The sequence below is a fragment of the Akebia trifoliata genome, unplaced genomic scaffold, assembly GCF_017979445.1.
Source record: "Akebia trifoliata isolate Shusen 1 unplaced genomic scaffold, ASM1797944v1 Contig01299_ERROPOS615004, whole genome shotgun sequence".
NCBI classification, from domain to species: domain Eukaryota; kingdom Viridiplantae; phylum Streptophyta; class Magnoliopsida; order Ranunculales; family Lardizabalaceae; genus Akebia; species Akebia trifoliata.
The window spans coordinates 45,910-65,177 of NW_028237657.1; the positions used below are offsets into that span (position 1 = coordinate 45,910).

At 35.6% G+C, this 19,268-nt stretch overlaps 1 protein-coding gene across 1 annotated transcript in view; it reads left to right on the forward strand.

Moving 5' to 3' along the window:
- The window catches only part of LOC147380568 (uncharacterized), a 62,917-nt gene extending 44,010 nt beyond the window's left edge, over window positions 1–18,907 (forward strand). The window contains exons 29-42 of the mRNA XM_086431501.1: window positions 6,683–6,751; window positions 6,854–7,024; window positions 7,122–7,169; window positions 7,295–7,436; window positions 8,070–8,167; window positions 12,906–13,050; window positions 13,142–13,230; window positions 13,355–13,465; window positions 14,992–15,066; window positions 15,936–16,001; window positions 16,139–16,327; window positions 16,423–16,533; window positions 17,620–17,700; window positions 18,490–18,907. Coding sequence (XP_086287627.1) covers window positions 6,683–6,751; window positions 6,854–7,024; window positions 7,122–7,169; window positions 7,295–7,436; window positions 8,070–8,167; window positions 12,906–13,050; window positions 13,142–13,230; window positions 13,355–13,465; window positions 14,992–15,066; window positions 15,936–16,001; window positions 16,139–16,327; window positions 16,423–16,533; window positions 17,620–17,700; window positions 18,490–18,669 — 1,575 coding nt within the window. The 3' untranslated portion in view covers window positions 18,670–18,907. The remainder of the gene's footprint in view (window positions 1–6,682; window positions 6,752–6,853; window positions 7,025–7,121; window positions 7,170–7,294; window positions 7,437–8,069; window positions 8,168–12,905; window positions 13,051–13,141; window positions 13,231–13,354; window positions 13,466–14,991; window positions 15,067–15,935; window positions 16,002–16,138; window positions 16,328–16,422; window positions 16,534–17,619; window positions 17,701–18,489) is intronic.
- Window positions 18,908–19,268: the final 361 nt, after the last annotated feature.

The following is a 19,268-nucleotide window of genomic DNA, read 5'->3' on the forward strand; positions in this document are numbered from 1 at the left end:
GATGTGACTTCAAGTAGTGAAAAATGCGATAAATGACATCAAGATGAGAAGTATGCAGAGTATGCATGAACTGGTTGACCACACTGACCGTAAAGGACAAGTCCAATCTAATGTTAGTCAGATAATCATACTACTTGCAAGTCTCTGATAAGAAGAAGGATCCGATAAAAGATCACCAGAATCAGCTTGAAGACAATGATTTTGATCTATAAGAGAGGAAGTAGGACGACAACTAAGCATCCCAGTGTCCTGAAGAAGATCCAATGTATATTTACACTGAGATAGCGAGATATCACGGCGAGCGAGAATGGGTCACTTCTATCCTCAAGAAGTACTTGAGTGGACCCAAGTTCTTAACCTCAAAAACACGACCCAATAACGCCTTAACCCTGTCAATCTACTGTGCATCATCTTTAGTCACAATAATATCATCCACATAAATCAAGACAATAGTGCAACGACCATCCACTCATCGACGAATAAAGTAAGTATGATCTGATTGGCATTTAGAAAATAACCTTAGAAAATTGTTGAAATCAGGTTCTCGGGGATTGCTTTAAGCTATACAGAGATTTAAGGAGGCAGCATAGCTTCCCAAAATACTTCCCCTAAAAACGAAACCCAGGAGGAGGGTTTATATAAATTACCTCAGTCAAATCACCATTCAGAAAAGCATTCTTCATATCAAGTTGGTGTAGTGGCCAGGAGTTTCATGCTGCTAAAGAGAAAAGAAGACGGGTAGTGCAAAGTTTGGTAATCGGAGCAAATATGACACCAAAATCTTTTCCAGGATTCTGTGTAAACCCCTTAGGAACGAGACGTGCTTTGTACCGATCAACAGTCCTATCGGCGAGATATTTCATAGTAAAGACCAACTTACACCCAATGATACACTTCCCAGATGGAAGGGTAACAAATTCCTAGGTATTATTTTTCTGCAAAGCATCCATCTCAGTAATCATAACTCTAATGCACTAAGAGTCTCGCAAAACCTCTAATACAGACCGAGGAATCCGAATAGAATCAGTGGCCACAAGGTAGGCTTGATAAGAGAAAGAAAGACCCTAATAGAAAACAAACTGGGCAATAGGATGATCAGTCACACACCCCCAATTACCTTTGCGAATAGAAATAGGCAAGTGAGACAAAAATCGAAGGGGTAAGAACAGGTATAGGTTTAGAGAAGGAGAGGATATACTTGAGTCCAAGAACGAGATTGGCATAGATGGAGGAGAGCGAGGACGACAAGTGTAAACCTTAAGCGTTGGCGAAGATAGAGAAAGAAATGGAGAAGGCAACACTATAGGAGACGGGTCTTACAAAGTAGAAGGGTCCTGTAAGTAGATGTGGCACGAAAGTATGAAACATTTTCAAAGAAAGTAATCAAGAGAGTGTATGATCCAGTGAGAAATTGGATCATAAAATCGAGACCCTTTTGACATAAAAGAGTAACCCAAGAAAATACACCGAATAGTTTTGTCATCCAAGTTGGTGCGATTAAAAGTTCTATCCTGAGCAAAGCAAGTGTACCCATAGACTCGAGGTGTAATGGGAAAAAGTATACTATCAGGTTAAAGGACAGGAAGAGGCACTTGTCCTTCTAAGGTGCGACTAGGGACACGGTTAATAAGGAAAGCCGCAGTGAGGACTGCCACATTCCAATATGCCTTAAGGAACATGTATTCTTCAGAGAAAACATCGAACAATGTTCATGAGGTGGCGATTCTTACATTCTGTTATCCCGTTTTGCTTTGGAGTACAAGGACAAGTCAGCTGGTGAAGCATACCATGCTTATGAAAATGGGAACGAATCCCATCAGATATATATTCCCCCTCATTGTCAGACCGAAGAGATTTAACAGGAATATTGTACTGAGTTTAAATCATTTTAAGAAAATTGACAAAAATAGGAAGCACCTCAAAACGAAAACGCATCAAATAAACCCAAGTACAACGAAAATAGTCATCAATAAATGTAACATAGCATCTATGACCATTAAAAACAGTAATAGGGGAAGGCCCCCACACATCAGAATGAACTAAATCAAATATTACATTAAATTGATGCATACAAGAAATATAAGAAGTACGTGTGTTTAGAAAGTTCACACACAGACCACTGAAATTTGTGTCCACTACAAGCAATTTTTAAAACAAGAAATAAATAACGTAAGTGATGAAAATTGGCATGTCTTAAGCGAGCATGTCATAAATCTAGGGTCTAAGAAGAAAACGTGCGACTCCTAGAAGAAGGAAACATAGAAGCCGAAACAACAGTAAGCTGAGATCCAAACAAGTACATCCCATCCCTCTCATACCCCTTGTCAAAAATCTTCCTCGAAGTCAGGTCCTAAAAATGCAATGAGTAGAAAAAAAGGTAACCGAACAATTTAGAGATCTAGTAATACTTCTCACAGATATAAGATTAAGAGATAGATGAGGGGCATGAAGCACAAAATTCAGTGAAATCTTAGAAGATAAGGGGATGGTACCCTTGTTGGGGATGGGTGTAAGAGATCCATCAGCAAGGCAAACCTCCCTATTAGTGGTAGGAAAAGTAGATGAAGTAAAATGACTAGACTCACTAGTCATGTCATCAAAGGCATCAGAATCAATAACCCATGTTAGAGAAACAGAGCCAGATTGATTGACATGGAAAGCAGAGAATGTACCTAAATGCGTAGTAACTGAGGCTACTGTCGAGGAGGGGTGAATGTGAGCATGAATCTGATCTCGAACAATAGTGGCAATCTGAGTCTGTAACTGTTGCAAGTCAATTGTGCCAAGTGAGAAAGGAAGATCAGTGAGAGGAATGGATGATGACTCCATTATAGCGGCAGAAGGAGCAGACTGTCCTAAAGACGGAGTGGAAGAGGATCGTGGTATCAGATGATGATAAAGCTGAAAGTAGTGGGTCTTCTCCTGACCAGTCTTTCCACAATGATTGCAAGTGAGACCATTCCCTTTACCACGACCACAGCTATCACAACCGCAACTCCCCGATCCCAAGGTCCGAGAGTCAGAAAAACTCGAGTTGGCTGCTAAAGCCATCTGATTTGTAGCCGGATCAGAGAAAATACCAAGCGTCTGAGAAGGGACAACATGATGATGACACTCATCACTGTCAATGGTTGCAAATATCTCAAACAGATAGGGCAAAGGGTTGGTGTTAAGCATCTGGGTTTGAAGTGTCTCAAACTTAGGACGTAAATCCATAAGAAACCGATATATCTGATGTCGAGAAATCCTCTTAACCACATACCTAGCTGCCTCTGCAAACAACTCAATCATAGACTAATAATGGGAGAGACCCATCGAGACTAAAGAAAATCAAAGTAATCGGTTATACTCTGAGTCTCTTGGGTAGCCATAAATCCTTTAGTCATTCTTGACATGTGCATATGTTTGAGTGAGAGCTGACCACAAGGCTAAGATAAACTCATGATACATAAACATGGTATAGATGCGCCGCTCCATAGAATTAAATAATCACCCAAGAATAGTGCAGTTGTCGATTTCCCATTGTTCAAATTTGGGATCGATGAGGGGTGGTTTAGTAATGGTACCCAAAAGCCATCCGGTTTCCTCTCTATTGCCCAAATAAAGACGCACAGACCAAGACCAAGATTGAAAATTCCGACCATCTAATAGAGAAGTGGTGATACGCTGGGCTGAGAAATTTGCCCCAAGAGTCGTATTAGAATTCTTAGACTCTGGATTCATCGTCATTACTTGTGACTTTGGTTTGAAGGGAGATCAGTGTGTAAAAAAAATCGCAGGTAGAAGGAGGGTGCAGCACTGTTGCACCCTCACAAGTAGTCTAAAAACTGTATCGCAAGCCCCAAACAGCAGTTATGCTGTTGCAGATCCTCAAAAACAACCTGTACTAGCAGACCTACTGTTGTTGCATCCTCACAACAGTCCAGAAATTGCTGTCGCACCCTCAAACGGTCCAGAAACTGTATCGCAGGTCCCAAACAGCAGTTACATTGTTGCAGATCCTCAAAAACAACCTGTACTGGCAGATCTACTGCTGTCGCACCCTCAAAACAGTCCAGAAACTGCTGTCGCACCCTAAAAAACAGTCCAGAAATTTCTGTCGCACCTTCAACAGCAGTTATGTAGTTGTTGCAGTTATACTCAGCCCCCAAGAAGCTTATCGCAGGCAATGGGAGGCACTCCTACAAACAGAAACCCTAGCCACAGGCAAGAAAAACCACTTACGACAGGTAGAAACCCTATCGTAGGGTAGAAGCACAACACAAAAGATTATCGCAGCATGTGGAGAGAAAAAACAAAGATAGAATCCCTATCGCAACACGCGATCAAGGAAAGATGAAGAAAGCGACCTTCTAACGAAGTTCCTACTAGGTAATTAGGTCTCAAAAACTTCTAGAGTTGTTGATGGAGGGAAGAAGAAGAAGGAAAAAGGAGGAAGGAGACTTCAAGACCCATGACCTAGAGAGGTGAATCCAAAGGGGATCGTTGGATTTTCTAGGCTCTGATACCAAAAAGAATTTTGAGAAGAATTCTGTCAAATCTCTCTTGTGAGAGCTTGGCAGGAATTTATATTAATTAAAAGAGTTAAAAGATAAAAAAGCCCTTACAAAAAAGAAAGAAATAAATAACTATTATTACAAAACAATTATGACTAAAAAAGCAACTAGATTATTTCCAATATTGATTTCCACCGAAATATATACAAAAAGAAACTGTCAGTTAAATTTCATGTCGGAACTTGTGGAAATGGAAATATTTCGGTATATTTCGTGGAAATATGTCGAAATTTAATACTATGATCAAAACAGTGGAGTACAAGGAACTGTTTTAGGTGATATAGTGCTACCGGAGCTAGGTGATATGCAACTAATCGGTACAATACCAGTTTTATAGGTAAAAAATATACATTGACAGATTACTCTAAACTATGTTTCAGGCATAAATAACTTCAAGAGATGATGTATGGAGCAGATAAACTACTCCTTCAAGGACATATACTTAAAAAAGGACTCCCAGTTTTGTTTGCTGATATACTATTATTAGTATTATGCTAAGATACAGTACAGTAACCAGTGTTTGTTGTTTACATAAGCCAAAAGATATGATTAGCACAGTAGTTGTACCTTTTAAACTTTTTTTTTAATAACATCCATGCATACGAGAAACTAATTAGACATTAAAATTTACTTGTGAATTGTATTGGTAAACTAGAAAACGGATAGTTATCACGCTACGCACATCGTTACTAAAGCATGGTTTAGTTGTTCATTATTTTGGTAGGACCAAAGTTATTGGTGGCCATACTAGTTCATGTCCTTGGATATTTACAACATTCTAGTGTCATCCTTGATGATTTTGAGGTCACTACTGAAAATAGTAGGAATCTACATACAAATTTGAAAATAATTACAATATGATGCAATGTCGTCAGCTGCTTTGTTTGCTTTCTGAATATACGATGATTTCCAATCTTTGAGGATGTTGGAAGTCCCCATTATTACTCTCACGTATGATGCCCTCCCATGCATGGAGCAGAAATTTTGGACAGATAGCTGCCACCCTTTACTAGATTTAGGAAAAAAAATGCTTTTAGTTTCAGATAGATGTTTTGCAGCCACTATACAAAGCCTTCCCTTCTTTATTGTATGCTGTTGACATGATCTAACCTAAACTCTAACCATGGTTCTTGTGAGCAGATGTGTCTCAGTTAGGTGAAAATATAAGACAAACACAGGCAATATGAAGCACTCAGAAAATGATGAAATGAACTGAAACATTCTGAGATAAACCCAAAACACTGTTCACCAACTGTTGGAAAGACACCTTCATTTATAAATGGGCCACCTAGTGATTGTAGACAACTGGCGTTATAAAGCACTTGAGGTTACTACCTGTTTGAGTGGGACTCCTGAAAATCAAACAATGTTAAATATATTTTCAAAGCACACCGATATAATAAAACACAATGGTGGGTCCCACTCCAGTTATAGTTGTCGTATAAACATCCTACTCTAGCTACAGTGGAGTAGAAGTCCACACTACCCCACTTTATTGTCTTTCCTCTTGACTCCCGTCAACTTTATTATCTCCCCCCCCCCCCCCTTGTCAATTATATCCTTCCAATTTTACTATGTTTCCTCTTTTACCCTTCTAACCCCAAAGAGGATGTCTGTGCCACCATAGGCACAGGCAAACTCTAGTAAATATAATGGGTTATCTTTATTTTTTTAGGGGGATTACGTTATTTGTTTTGTCTCGTGCATATAAATAATCATCAACACCACTATCTTCATAACATGATAACAATGCCTTATCCCGGCAATTTTATCTTTCCAACTTGACTTTTGTTCCTCAATTAAGTTTTTGAAACTACAAATCAGTATACATATGAGAAGATTTGGGAAAACCAGCTACCCACCTCACTCGACTGTCCTTATCCCGCTTCGTTCTGGAGCCAGTTTAAAGCTCAAGACTGATTCAAGCTTGTCACCTGTATACAAATCATTTTATTTATATACTTTGCAAATGAAATTATTATTTAATTATATATTGATTATTACTCTATTCATATTCTGACATTCTATTTAAGGGTACTATTGGCTGCACTACAACCAAGATTTTTACAAGTTGAAAATTATTGTACTTACTCATTTTGGCCTCTGGTTTATTATTTGTTCACCAGGGGTCGACATGTATAGTTAATTCAGCCAGTGAAAGAGACATGGCTGTATTTGCAGCAGGAATGATCCAGGCACAATACGCTATTAAACTTATATTTCTTTATCGGAGATGCTTTCTTTTCTCTCTGTGGAATGAGGAAATCCATATTTACGAGTCTTTATTTAATTGTCAGGCAGAACTGAAGGGCAAACGTTTCTTATGCCGAACTGCGGCTAGTTTTGTTTCTGCTCGAATTGGAATAAAGCCAATTGCCCCAATCATGCCAAAAGATCTAGGAATAAGTAAAGAAAGAACTGGAGGACTCATAGTTGTAGGATCATATGTTCCTAAAACCACAAAGCAGGTCTAAACTGCAATTTTCTGCTGTTTTTTTTCTTACTGTTTTTCTCACTTTTCTTGAAATTTTTAGAATTTTCATTTTTGAACTTCACATTTCACAGGTTGAGGAGCTAAAAGCACGATTTGGCCACATTTTAAAGAGTATTGAGGTGACCCAACTACTATATACCTTTCTTTGTTTGTTGCAAACTATAGATTTTCCTTTCTTACATTGTTGTTGTTTAATGGCCGTAGTAAATGTAAATCTCCTTCCTTCTTTTTCCCTTGTTAATAGGTATCTGTCGATAAAATTTCCATGAAGTCATTGGAAGAGCGAGAAGAAGAGATCAATCGAACAGCTGAAATGGCGGATGTTTATCTCAAAGCCAATAAAGATACATTAATAATGACCAGTCGAGACCTCATCACAGGAAGCAGTTTGTCTCCTCTTCCTTCATACATTTATTTCTTGCATCAAATAATAATTCTGTGATATGATTAGCTAAGTGACTATTTTATTTTGTAAACTGCAAATTGCAATAGGGTTCTCAATTATCTCTTTTAACTGCCTTGAACATGAGAGACAGATGTTCTTACTACTGATAATAATTGAATATGATATACAGTTAAGTTCTTTTTCATGTGGTTCAAGTAATAGTTTTGCATTTTTAATGAAAGAGATACCTCAACTTCCAGTTGAAGAAATAAGAAGAAGACAAACAAATGATAAATTAGGGTTTTGTGATGGCACAGCCATTACAACCTACCTATACTTTCATTATCTAACATTCAAATTATGCTAGATTCCCTTTTACTAACAGTAAGTAATAAATTCTAAAAAACTTCTAACTGTGAATAGATTTTCCATGTCGGCTTTTCTAGTCAATGAAGATCTGGTCACTATAATATTTGATGGGACAAAAGTTAATGAAACTCGAGAGTTTGTTAATAAATCAACCAAGACCATTTTTTTCTTTTTAAATTAATAGAGATATGCCAACAATTCTTTTATATATTAGGTTTCCTGTTCATATAATTGCCTCTGAATGACTTACCTTTTCATTTTACAGCTCCTTCTGAAAGTTTAGAAATTAATTTCAAAGTCAGCTCTGCATTGGTGGAAATTGTTAGGCGGATAAATACACGACCCCGATATATTCTTGCAAAGGTATTTCCATTTATTAACGCTTCTAACTACTATGGTTTTTTTACTCCTGCTAATCAACGAAGAGGCACTAAGCTCTTGTACTTCTCTTTTTTTCATATGATTTTTATTTACCGCCAATTTGCCAATTTATGCATGGAATTGGCGATCGGTTTTCTTTATAATAAACCTCTAATTTGTAGGAGCCAGATTTGTGTTATATGTTGATTAAAAGGTTTCCCTTGCATTGAACTTAACAATTAAATTGTTGTTTCTTTTAAAACTTTCAATCAATACATGCAAATAAGAATGATCACATCTTGTTGTTAATGTGCTAAGTGATGTAAATTCTTCATAAAAGTCAATCTAACATTATAATCACAAGTTACAAATATTGGATATTTCTAGTTCTCTATTAGCGTCTAATCACTTGCTAGTGTATTCTATGTATCTATAAATTTTTCGACAGGTGATGCTGCTTAAATGTAGTACTGAGTCTGAAGTTTTATTTAAGAGGAGTCAATTTACGCTTCTTGAAACATAGTTATAATTTAGAGATGAAACACACTATGGAATGGAAAATACCCATTAAGTCCCATTATATCCTTCTCAACGCCCCCTCAATTAGGAGCATGACATCAAACAAGCTCAGCTTGGGCAAACGATGTCTAGATTTGGAAAGTGTTTTAATAAGGATATCAACTTGTTCACTGGATTTAGTATAAGATTTAATCTTTCCAGACTAGACCTTGTCATGAATGAAATAAGAATCTGATGTAATCGGATCTGGAAATTTGGACTAATTTGTGTGAACTTCAAGAGAAGTTGAGAAGTTAAGTTGGAAGAGAAAAATCTCTCTCGAATCTATTTTATTCAACCAAAAACTTATTTACAACTATATTCGATGTCCTATTTATAGGCAAAAGAAACATAACAACCCAAGTGAAATTACTATACTACTCTTACATGAACACTTAAAGTAACAAAAGAAAACTAAAGAGAAACTACTCCAACAAACAACTAACTTCAACGACTAACTAACTAACTAACTCCAACAAACTATTAATCCCAACTAATTTGCTAACTCTAACAAATAACTAACTATAACAAAAGTAACAAACAAATGGAAATTAACACACAATACTAAGTGTAGAAGACAACATTTATGCATTGCATCAGACTCCCCCTCTAAAGAAAAACTTGTCCTCAAGTTGGGAGTAGCATCAATATTGCCCACGTCAACAACATAATAAAGTACAAGATGCTTCACATTGAAGAAATTAGAAATATTGAAATGTGGAGGAAGTTGAACTTTATTGGCATTGTCATTAATCTTGCTCAAAACCTTGCAAGGACCCAGTTTTCTATCATTCAACTTCATATAAGGTCCTTGAGGTTGTCTTTCTTTGCTCAAAGCCACCCATATAAGATCTCTTTCTTTGAAAATAAGTTTTTGTCTTTGCACATTAGCAATTGCCTGTATTTGGCATTAGACTTCTCAATTTGGCCCTCACGTGAGCATAAAGAGTCTTCATATACACTTCCATATCCCCTTGCTTGTTGTTTATCTTCTTCAAAATTGGTAAAAGAGCCAAATCCACACATTCTCCAAGAACTATCCTTCTTGGGAGTCAAATTCCAATGTCCTCCACTTTGATGATTAAGAACAAGGAGAGTTTTCCTCATCATGAGTGCAAGCACTTCTTCAAAATCTCCACCAATCTCTTTATTTAGGGACTTGCCATAGATAGGGAGCTCTTCTACTGGTTTTGTTTTCACAATTTCCTCACTTTGATGCTTAGGAACAAGGAGAGTTTTCCTCATCATGAATGCTAACCCTTCTTCTTCATCAAGATCTCCATCAATGTTCTTATTGGAAGGTTGATCATAGATGGCTAGCTCTTCATTTGGTTTTAATTCCATCATTTCCTCTAATAAAAATACCTTATTGCGAGGATCATTTGCCTTCTTACAGTCCGAAGACTATTTACCTTATGAACTGCATCATAATCTACCACAGTGTGCTTGGTCCACTAATGGAAGATAGGGTTGGTAACAATATGAATGGAAGCTTGATGGTCACAAATATCTCCATTGGATCTAGAGCATTAATGCCTTACTCAGTCATAAGATTTTTGACTTGTGTGAACTCACATGTATGTGTAGCTAATTCCATATATTAATACTCAACCTTTATACTCAATTGGGTTACATCTATGAGTTTGAATGGAGATACCTATCATTCTTGAAGATGATAGTTAACTTATCCCTAGGTGTAGCTCCATCAAGGGCTATATATATATATATATATATATATATATTGATAGGTTAAGATCAAAACTTTATTAATAGGGAGAAGGGAGGCCCATCATGGGCTATTTCCTCTAAGAAATAAAAAAGTATTTTTGGAATGGTCAACTTCAATACCAAAAACATTTCAATGGTCCTATGTCTTTAATGTCAAAAACATGTTACAGATGTTTAAGACATCAATCATAAATAGTCATCTCCAGTCACCATTTTCACAAAATTTTGGAAAAATTTTGGGATCTTTAATTTTTTTCCCCAAAAACCCATTGTCTTCAACATTGATTCCTCTTCTTCCAAAATCTGATTAAATGTTCTTTTATTTCTAAATAAGAAAGTTGATTTTTCCCTAGAACCCATCTTCTTCAACCCCTAGAGTAAAGTTTTATAATACATGAGATTTTCATGAATTCTTTTGGAACTTTCTCGGATCTATCAAATTAAACCAAATTGATCCCCTGCTGAATAATTGTCAAATTCGGAGTTGGTTGTTGTGCCAGTCACGATACTGTCATACACATAGTCTAGAATTTTTGTTGTCCCTTAAGCACCATGATGAACAAATACAAAACTATCAAATTGACATAAACAAAATCCAAAGGAAATAACCATCCTATTGAAACTATCAAATTATGATCAATGTAACTGAGTCAAGACATAAATGTCTTTCATTAGTCTGCATTCCTTAAGGATAAAACTAGGTGAAAGACTCATGTAGACCTCTTCATGTGCATTAGCATGAAAGAAAACATTCTTTACATCTTGCTAATGGACAACGTAGTGTCATTCAACCAACATAGAGATTAGAAAGCTCAAGAGATGGGTTTTGAAACCAAAGAAAATGACTTAAAATAATCAACCCTACTATTGTATTGAGAGAGGAAATATCCATCATTTGATTTTTCTCAAGGCTTCCATTTATTTTCCATGGCCACAATACTTGTCATTCAAAAAAGAATACATTTGTAGAGAACAAAGACACATTTAATAGACCTGTCACAGAACTTGGTTATGGAAGGATCATGATTATGAATAAAAAAAGTCATCCAATTTTTTTGGGGAAAGAATAAAACAATTCCTTATTTGGTACTAGGACATTAACAAAAATTTGACCCTCTAAAGTATGTGAATGGTTAATCAAAGGGAAAAGAGGACTCAAAATTGCTTCAGACCACAAGTATGAACACCTCATAATTTGAGAATGGCACATTTTACTTCTAGAAGGTGACAATGTTTCTCCTTAGCTGTGCCATTTTATTGGGGTGCCTTCCGTCATGAAATTTGAGCAATTACGTCTGCTCCTCCAGGAATAACTGAAGGTTTTACTGGAAACATTATTTAGCATTTTCTAATTATAGAATCCTATTTCCGTGATCAAATATGTTTTAATCATGGCAACACTTGTATACTCTTCATTAAACACAACCATGTAACACAAGAATGATAATCAATATAAGAATTAGAATAGCAATAGCCAAGGAACAAACAAAACGAGGGCCCAAACATCAAAATGTGTAACGTTAAGTGTTCCATCAGTTTTGATTTCATTTAGGATAGGTGATTTTAACCTTTTAAACTATTTTCCAATTCCCACATTTCAGAATAGAAAATAAATATAAAGTTAAAAGGGAAATAGCATTTTCAATCCAAATTCCAAACAAAGAAAAGTCGCCTCAAAGACTTCATCGGCATAACTTTCTTTATTGGATAAATAAAGAACAAATTTATTGATCAAGGGAAGGTCGAGGTGACCAACCCCATAATGCAAGGAAACTAGAGGAAACCAAAGGTATCCACTGAAAGGTTCCTCTAAGAAGAAAGAACAACACCTGAAGCATCTTGTAGATGGTACAATCCCCAACTCTCACAAGTTTAACCATAAAAGTCTTGAAAGATGCACGAGTGGAAATTTAGCCACCTAATACTTATTTATAGGCCACATCCTCACCAACCTCTACATCAACCGTATATGAAGTGAACTTCACTCTATTTGTAGTAAGGGCTTCACTTATTCTTTTTTCTCTTTTTGGTGTGCAAGACTTGAACCCATGGCCATGAAGTTGCACACTTGCACTGAATTATGTCAACCAATTGGGCTATGCATCCAAGCTCAAGGGCCTCTCTTTGTTCAAGCAAAAGACTAGATAGTGCAAAATGAAATGGGCGAGCAAATGTTGATTAAAAATTTATATATTAGTTTTGCGGATGATGTAAAGTGTAAACTACAATGAGAGAAAGTAACCATTAACCAATTGCATGGAAACCTAATTTCTCAACTCATAGTGGACAGTAGAGCCAATTAAGTCTTGTGTGTTATTATCATATTCATATCTGGCTCTTGAATTGCAATGTTTAGTATTTAAAAGCTACGATATTGTTTTATTCGTTTATCTACATATATTCTAGATGGAAAGGAAGTTTATTTCTGTTGATCTATGTACAATTTTGCATTCAGGGTGGCATTACTTCATCAGATCTTGCTACCAAGGCTTTAAAGGCAGAACGTGCCAAGGTTGTTGGACAAGCCTTGGCTGGTGTTCCACTGTGGCAATTAGGTCCTGAAAGTAGGCATCCAGGTGTTCCGTACATTGTTTTTCCAGGTAATTCTAGTTTTTGATTAGATGTTATTATAGAGTTTGAACTAGCTTCTGCATTGGGGCCTTTTAACTTATAATCCTTGGCTTTCCATAGGAAATGTTGGTGACAGTACGGCAGTGGCAGAAGTTGTAAAAAATTGGGCTTGTCCAGTTAGACTTTCCTCAACAAAGGAACTCCTCCTTGTAAGAACGTCTTGCTAATTTTTTTTGTAATTTAAATATTTTTCAAATGTAATTATATTATTTTAAAAGTTTTATAATTTAAATCTTTTTCAAACGGTAATTAATTATATTATTCTATATCAAGAATGCGGAAAAGGGTGGATATGCTGTTGGAGCATTCAATGTTTATAATCTGGAAGGAGTTGAAGCGGTTGTTGCTGCTGCAGAGGAAGAGAACAGTCCTGCCATTTTGCAGGTGAGAAGTGTTTTGGTAAACTCTATTCATTTATTTTTATTTTTATATATAATCAATAATTATTTATCCACCATGGTCTATTGTAATGCCTTTCACTTGAGAACATTGTTGGTGTTCAGCATAATATTTTAATGTCCTGTGTTATTAGGAAACTAAAAACAAACTAACATGGTTATAGGGTTGTCATATTATAATTTTATTCATTTGAGAAAGATGACTTTGATAATAATAAGATAGATGTAAAGGTGGGGGCATTGTTGGCTTCCGAATTTTGGTTTTAACAAACACCTATTCAACCTTCTCTTTTTATGACAGCAAAGTTTGTGAGGCGCATCAGATTACTTCATAACTTGCATATTGGTTGTGCTGTTGCTAGGTAGTTGGTAACTTAGTATTATCCTAGTAATAACATTTACATTATTTTATTTTATTTTATTTTGCTATTTTTTGGCATGATCTTTACTGCATATAAAAAATTGAAACATTAATTTTTTTCTTTTTTTTCACTTAAGCCCCGCCTGGGCCCCACTTTGGTCCTTCCTAGGCCCTATGGGGGTCACATCTTAGGCCTCGCCTAGCGATTTAACCTTGAATTGTATGTTTTTTTTGCTAAAAAATATATTAAAAACTTAGGATAAATATCAAATGTTTTATATATATTTTCATAAATTTTAATATTTTTTTATTACTATTTTTTTATCATTTTTTTTCTGACGTTTTCTCTCCTTATTTAAACTCATATTCCAAGATGGTAACTATGATTAGAACCAAGAGGGACGTGTGCAATTAAATCATTTCCAACATCACTGATGCCACAGAGCCATCCTCAAGCTTTGCTCTAGCCGTCTAAGGCAATTGGTGACCTATAGCACCCTTGAAATACTTAACTGATGAATCCAGTCAAGTGACGTCTATCGGAACCAGTCTTAGACAAATATTGGCGTAATGAGGTCTAGAAATACTAAAGGAATTAAGGATAGCCTCATCCATCCGCACAGCCAACCGAGACAAGGGGCATAGCACACTCGAGTATAACTCATGTATAACTTAATTTATAAATTACTCAGGAGTTCAATTGCTACTAAAGCTGCTTTATTATTTCTGATTCCATCTTAATTCTGTAACATTTCGTACTGATACCTGGTCATATTTTTATGTGATTAAAAATGATTTTATATCATAAAATTCTGTGATTCTGTTCTCTAAGTAACTTCTTGGTTGTGATATTAAGGCAAGCAGTTTGTGCTTCGGGGAATTACTTATTGTGTACTTCAAACTAGGAAAAACTCAGTTGTTCAGAAGTGAAGTGCTTTATGTCATTGACCATGACTAGGATTCAGATTGTTCCCACCCTAATATTTAGGATTTCAGTCTTGTGTATGCAAAGTGCATGGGAAGAAGAAGTTCTTTTAACCTCTAAAGTCTACACATACATTAGAAACTGGTTCATTGATATAATTGTTTTTATCTTCGCCTTTATGATAATTGCAGCACCTTCCCTGTATCTAATATGTTATGTTTTCCAGATTCATCCGAGTTCCTTGAAACAAGGAGGAATTCCCTTGGTTGCATGCTGTATCTCTGCTGCTGAACATGCCAATGTAAGTGGTATTTAATGTAGTTAGCATATAGAAACAGTATACACTCCGTACAGATACTGCTTTTAGAATTAGTAGTCCCATCATGTTAAACATTAATGCAAAATAATGAACATATTAGACAGGTAGCCATTGTTATCCCTTTCAATCTGGTTTCAAATCTCATCACCAAGATGACTTGCCCGAGTCATCTCTGTATTGTCCATGAATGAGATGGATAGACATGGCGTCTCAACTTTGCCATATCTCCCGTGACAAACAAAATGATTTGGAAGAGATTTTTAAAATCTCTTCTGAATCAGTAAAACTCAGCTGAGACAACTGGGATTTTGTATATTTTACTTAAAATAATTATTGTTTTAGTATTTAAATTCATATTATCTAAAAATATATATGATTTTATGACCAACCATCTTCTAATCTAACTTATTTTATAAAAAAATAATAAAAAATAATAATTTTTTTCATACAAATATATTCGAATAAATAATTGTAAATTGAGTTAAATGTTCTCTCTTCCGAGACAAGTTGACTCTTCTGACACAATTTGGTCTCGTCCATGAATGAGACGAGACGTCAAACCAAGTTTGAAAACTATGCTTACAATTGATCTTGGGTCACTGACCAAAAGTTCCCTTTTGCAGTTGAGCCCATTGCTGGTGTTCTTTAAAAAAAAACAGTAACTTGCTGCACCATTAAACTCATGATACAAACCTCCGGAAATGTCAGAAAAACCATGGTTAAAATTTCATTCCGTTTCAGATCAATGGAACATTCTGTTTCATCACAATTTGTTATATAATGCATCTCTGTTGTACATACAATGTATCATAATTTTGTGGGGGTCTGAATTGAGCACAATTTTTTAACAGGTTCCAATCACTGTTCATTTTGATCATGGAAGTACCAAGCATGAGTTGGTGGAAGCACTTGAACTGGTATGTAGTTAATTATCATTTTGTACTCTCATTGCTCTTGGTATCACTTAATGACAAGTTGTTGGCTCACTATTTTCGATCGAAGGCATATATTTCTGGTTTATTTTCTAATTCAAATGCTATGACAATCGTGTCAGGGATTTGATTCTGTTATGGTCGATGGTTCACATCTTCCATTCAAGGAAAATATTGCGTACACGAAGTACATATCGTACTTGGCCCACTCGAAAAATATGTTGGTAGAAGCTGAACTTGGCAGATTATCAGGAACTGAAGACGACTTGACAGTTGAAGACTATGAAGCAAAGTTAACTGATGTTACTCAGGTGACTATCAATTTCTATTATTAAAAATCAAAATCTTTTCAAATGGTGAAGTTTCGAAATATTCATCGAAATGTTGTTTTCTATATGAAATTCAGGCTCGGGAATTCATCGATGAGACAGGAATTGATGCTTTAGCCGTGTGTATTGGAAACGTCCATGGGACATACCCAGCAAGTGGCCCTGATCTGAGACTTGATTTGCTTAAGGTCAAGTATCTGAAATTATGTAACTTTGAAACTAGAATTCATTTGTGTGTACATTCATCTGTTACCGACTTAACACTTATTTTTTATTATTGCGTGGAGAACTCTCCTTCAGCTTTATCTTCACTAGTTTCTCTTTCACAAACTTCAATATCGTCTTCAATTCCCAAGTAGAAATCTTTATTTCAAGAATCTTACCATACATATTCAACATATAGTGGTGGTCTGCATATTTCGATGAAAGATATGTTACTTCCTTTAGTAGTCTTCATTCATAACTTCTTCTTAAGTTATACTAACGTTCTAGGTAAGATATCCCTATTTTTCCTACTTGTCTAGAGCATAGTGATTTGCAAAAGAAATCTATATTTTGAAGTAATTTAAATTACCTCGGTGGACATTTTTCTTCATTGTTGCATACTGGCTAGATTCAGGTTTTTGGCATACCTGACATGTATCTGCTCGATAGGAGTGCAACCTGATCCGGTTCAGACCAAGAACTGAACCAAATGGATAGCTTTGGGTTGTTTTGCTTTGGTTTGGAACAAGTTGCAGTTTGGTTCTGGGTTTAGAAAATGGAGAACCGATCAAATTTGGTTTGGTTCTCAGTTCAAGGCTTGTATAGAACCGAACCTTATATAATAAACAAATAAATATATTCATTTATTATGAATTATTTTAGGAGTTAGGACATAGATTAATGATTATTATATGAAATTTTATATTTATTAAAAATATGTTGTTTACAACTAAGTCTATAGGATATTGGCAACCCATGGAACCGAACCGACCTTAATTTGGTTTGAGATGGTTTGGTTCTTGCTCTAATTTAGTGGAACCGACCTACATTGGTTCGGTTCCGATTTAGCCACAATCCGAACCAAGTTTAACCCCCTACTGCTGGATATACAGTGATCTCTAACCTCTGTTCTACTCAAATATGGCTCACTCAGAAATTCCTGAGAAATAAAGTCTTTTTTTTCTTTTTTTGCTTCTTTTGAAGCTGTCTCATTTACAAGTAATAGGATTCAATGCCAACTGTATCCATATTATTTAGGTTATTGAAGCCTACTTTTACTCTCCATCCAGGACCTTCATGCCATGAGTACAGAGAAAGGTGTGATTCTGGTTCTCCATGGAGCCTCTGGAGTGCCCAAGGAACTTGTAAAGGTACGCCTATCCATCTAATATAATTCTTTCTCTTAGTTATCTTATGTTGTTCAATCTATGGTCAAAAGCTCTCGATAAACGTTGCCAACAGTTTCTATATAGCAAAGTTTGCAGTCAACCTCCAAACTTGAACTTAGCCATCCAACTTTTCTAGAATGGGGAAAAGCACCATGAGACTTGTTGCTTTCTATCCCAAAGATGGTATTAAATTTTGACATATTTCCACGAAATATTTTCATTTCCAGAAGACTGGTACAAAATTTAGCTAGTAGTTTCTTTCTAGATATATTTTATTGAACAGTTAGTTTCATTGGAATAATTCAATTTTAGTTTTAGATATAAAAATGCAAGATTGGTGGCAATATTTAAATAAACAGTAAATTTTTATTGAAATATTCTTTGTTTAGAGTAACATTTATAAAATAACTTTATAAACTACTTGTAGAAAGGCTTGTAAATTGCACATAATAATTTATTCAGTCTTTCGTAGAAATGAATTATGATTAGTTAAACATTTATATCATCCTAGTTTGATGTATTCATGTTAGCGCGCTCAGATAATCATGCATATACAGTTGTCCATATCTAATTAGTTGGATATATTAGTGATTTATTCACACTTTAAGAGAGAAAAAGATATAATGACGCGTTAAAATATTGCTCAATGGTTTGTTCATTTAAGCGAGTATTTTACATTTAAAGTTGCATGTAGTTAATGTGATATTATTATTGTAAACTAGGGTATCAAATATTAAGCTTTTACATAATTTTTGTATTCATTTTTAACAGGAATGCATAGAGCTTGGTGTGAGAAAGTTCAATGTAAATACGGAGGTCCGGAAGGCCTACATAGAGTCCCTTCGTAGCCCTAAGAAGGACCTCGTCCATGTAATGGCTTCTGCAAAGGAGGCCATGAAAGCTGTGGTAGCTGAGAAGATGCACTTGTTTGGTTCAGCAGGGAAAGCATAAGCATGATTTTAGGTGAATCAAATTGTTATTATTATTATTTATTTTCAAAGGCACTCCTGGTGAGTGAAGCCTTGAACTTCTGTGTCAGAACTCAATGGAAACACTAGACTTAGCATGATATCTCTGCAAGATGAACGAGTACAAGATTATCATTTTTGAACGTTGGACTTGAAATTGTTCTAGATCTTTTCGATTCATCTTTTAATTAATTCTATTCTGTTTTAAACTTGCCATGAAACTTCAATTTCATACTTCAGTGCAAGTGACGATTTGGTTAAGAGTTGAACTTCAAGCCACATCTGGTTAACTTGAACTCGTCCTGCATCTTTAACCGCCTGTCTTACTCTTGGTACCTCTGTAATGATGGTTCATTGTCTTTCTTTAGTAGTGGACCACTACCGAGCAAATTATCTTGATCATCATCTCTTAATCTACCAATGCTTCTGCATGATTTGATCCCAGCAAATGTAATAAATAAATAAAATGTGATTGTTGTGGCTGTTTGGGAAATGAGTTCAATCTGTTTTTCAAAAATCTAGGAAATGTGAAAATATTTGGCAAGTAAAACAGGAACTTGAGGGAAACAATATATGAATCAA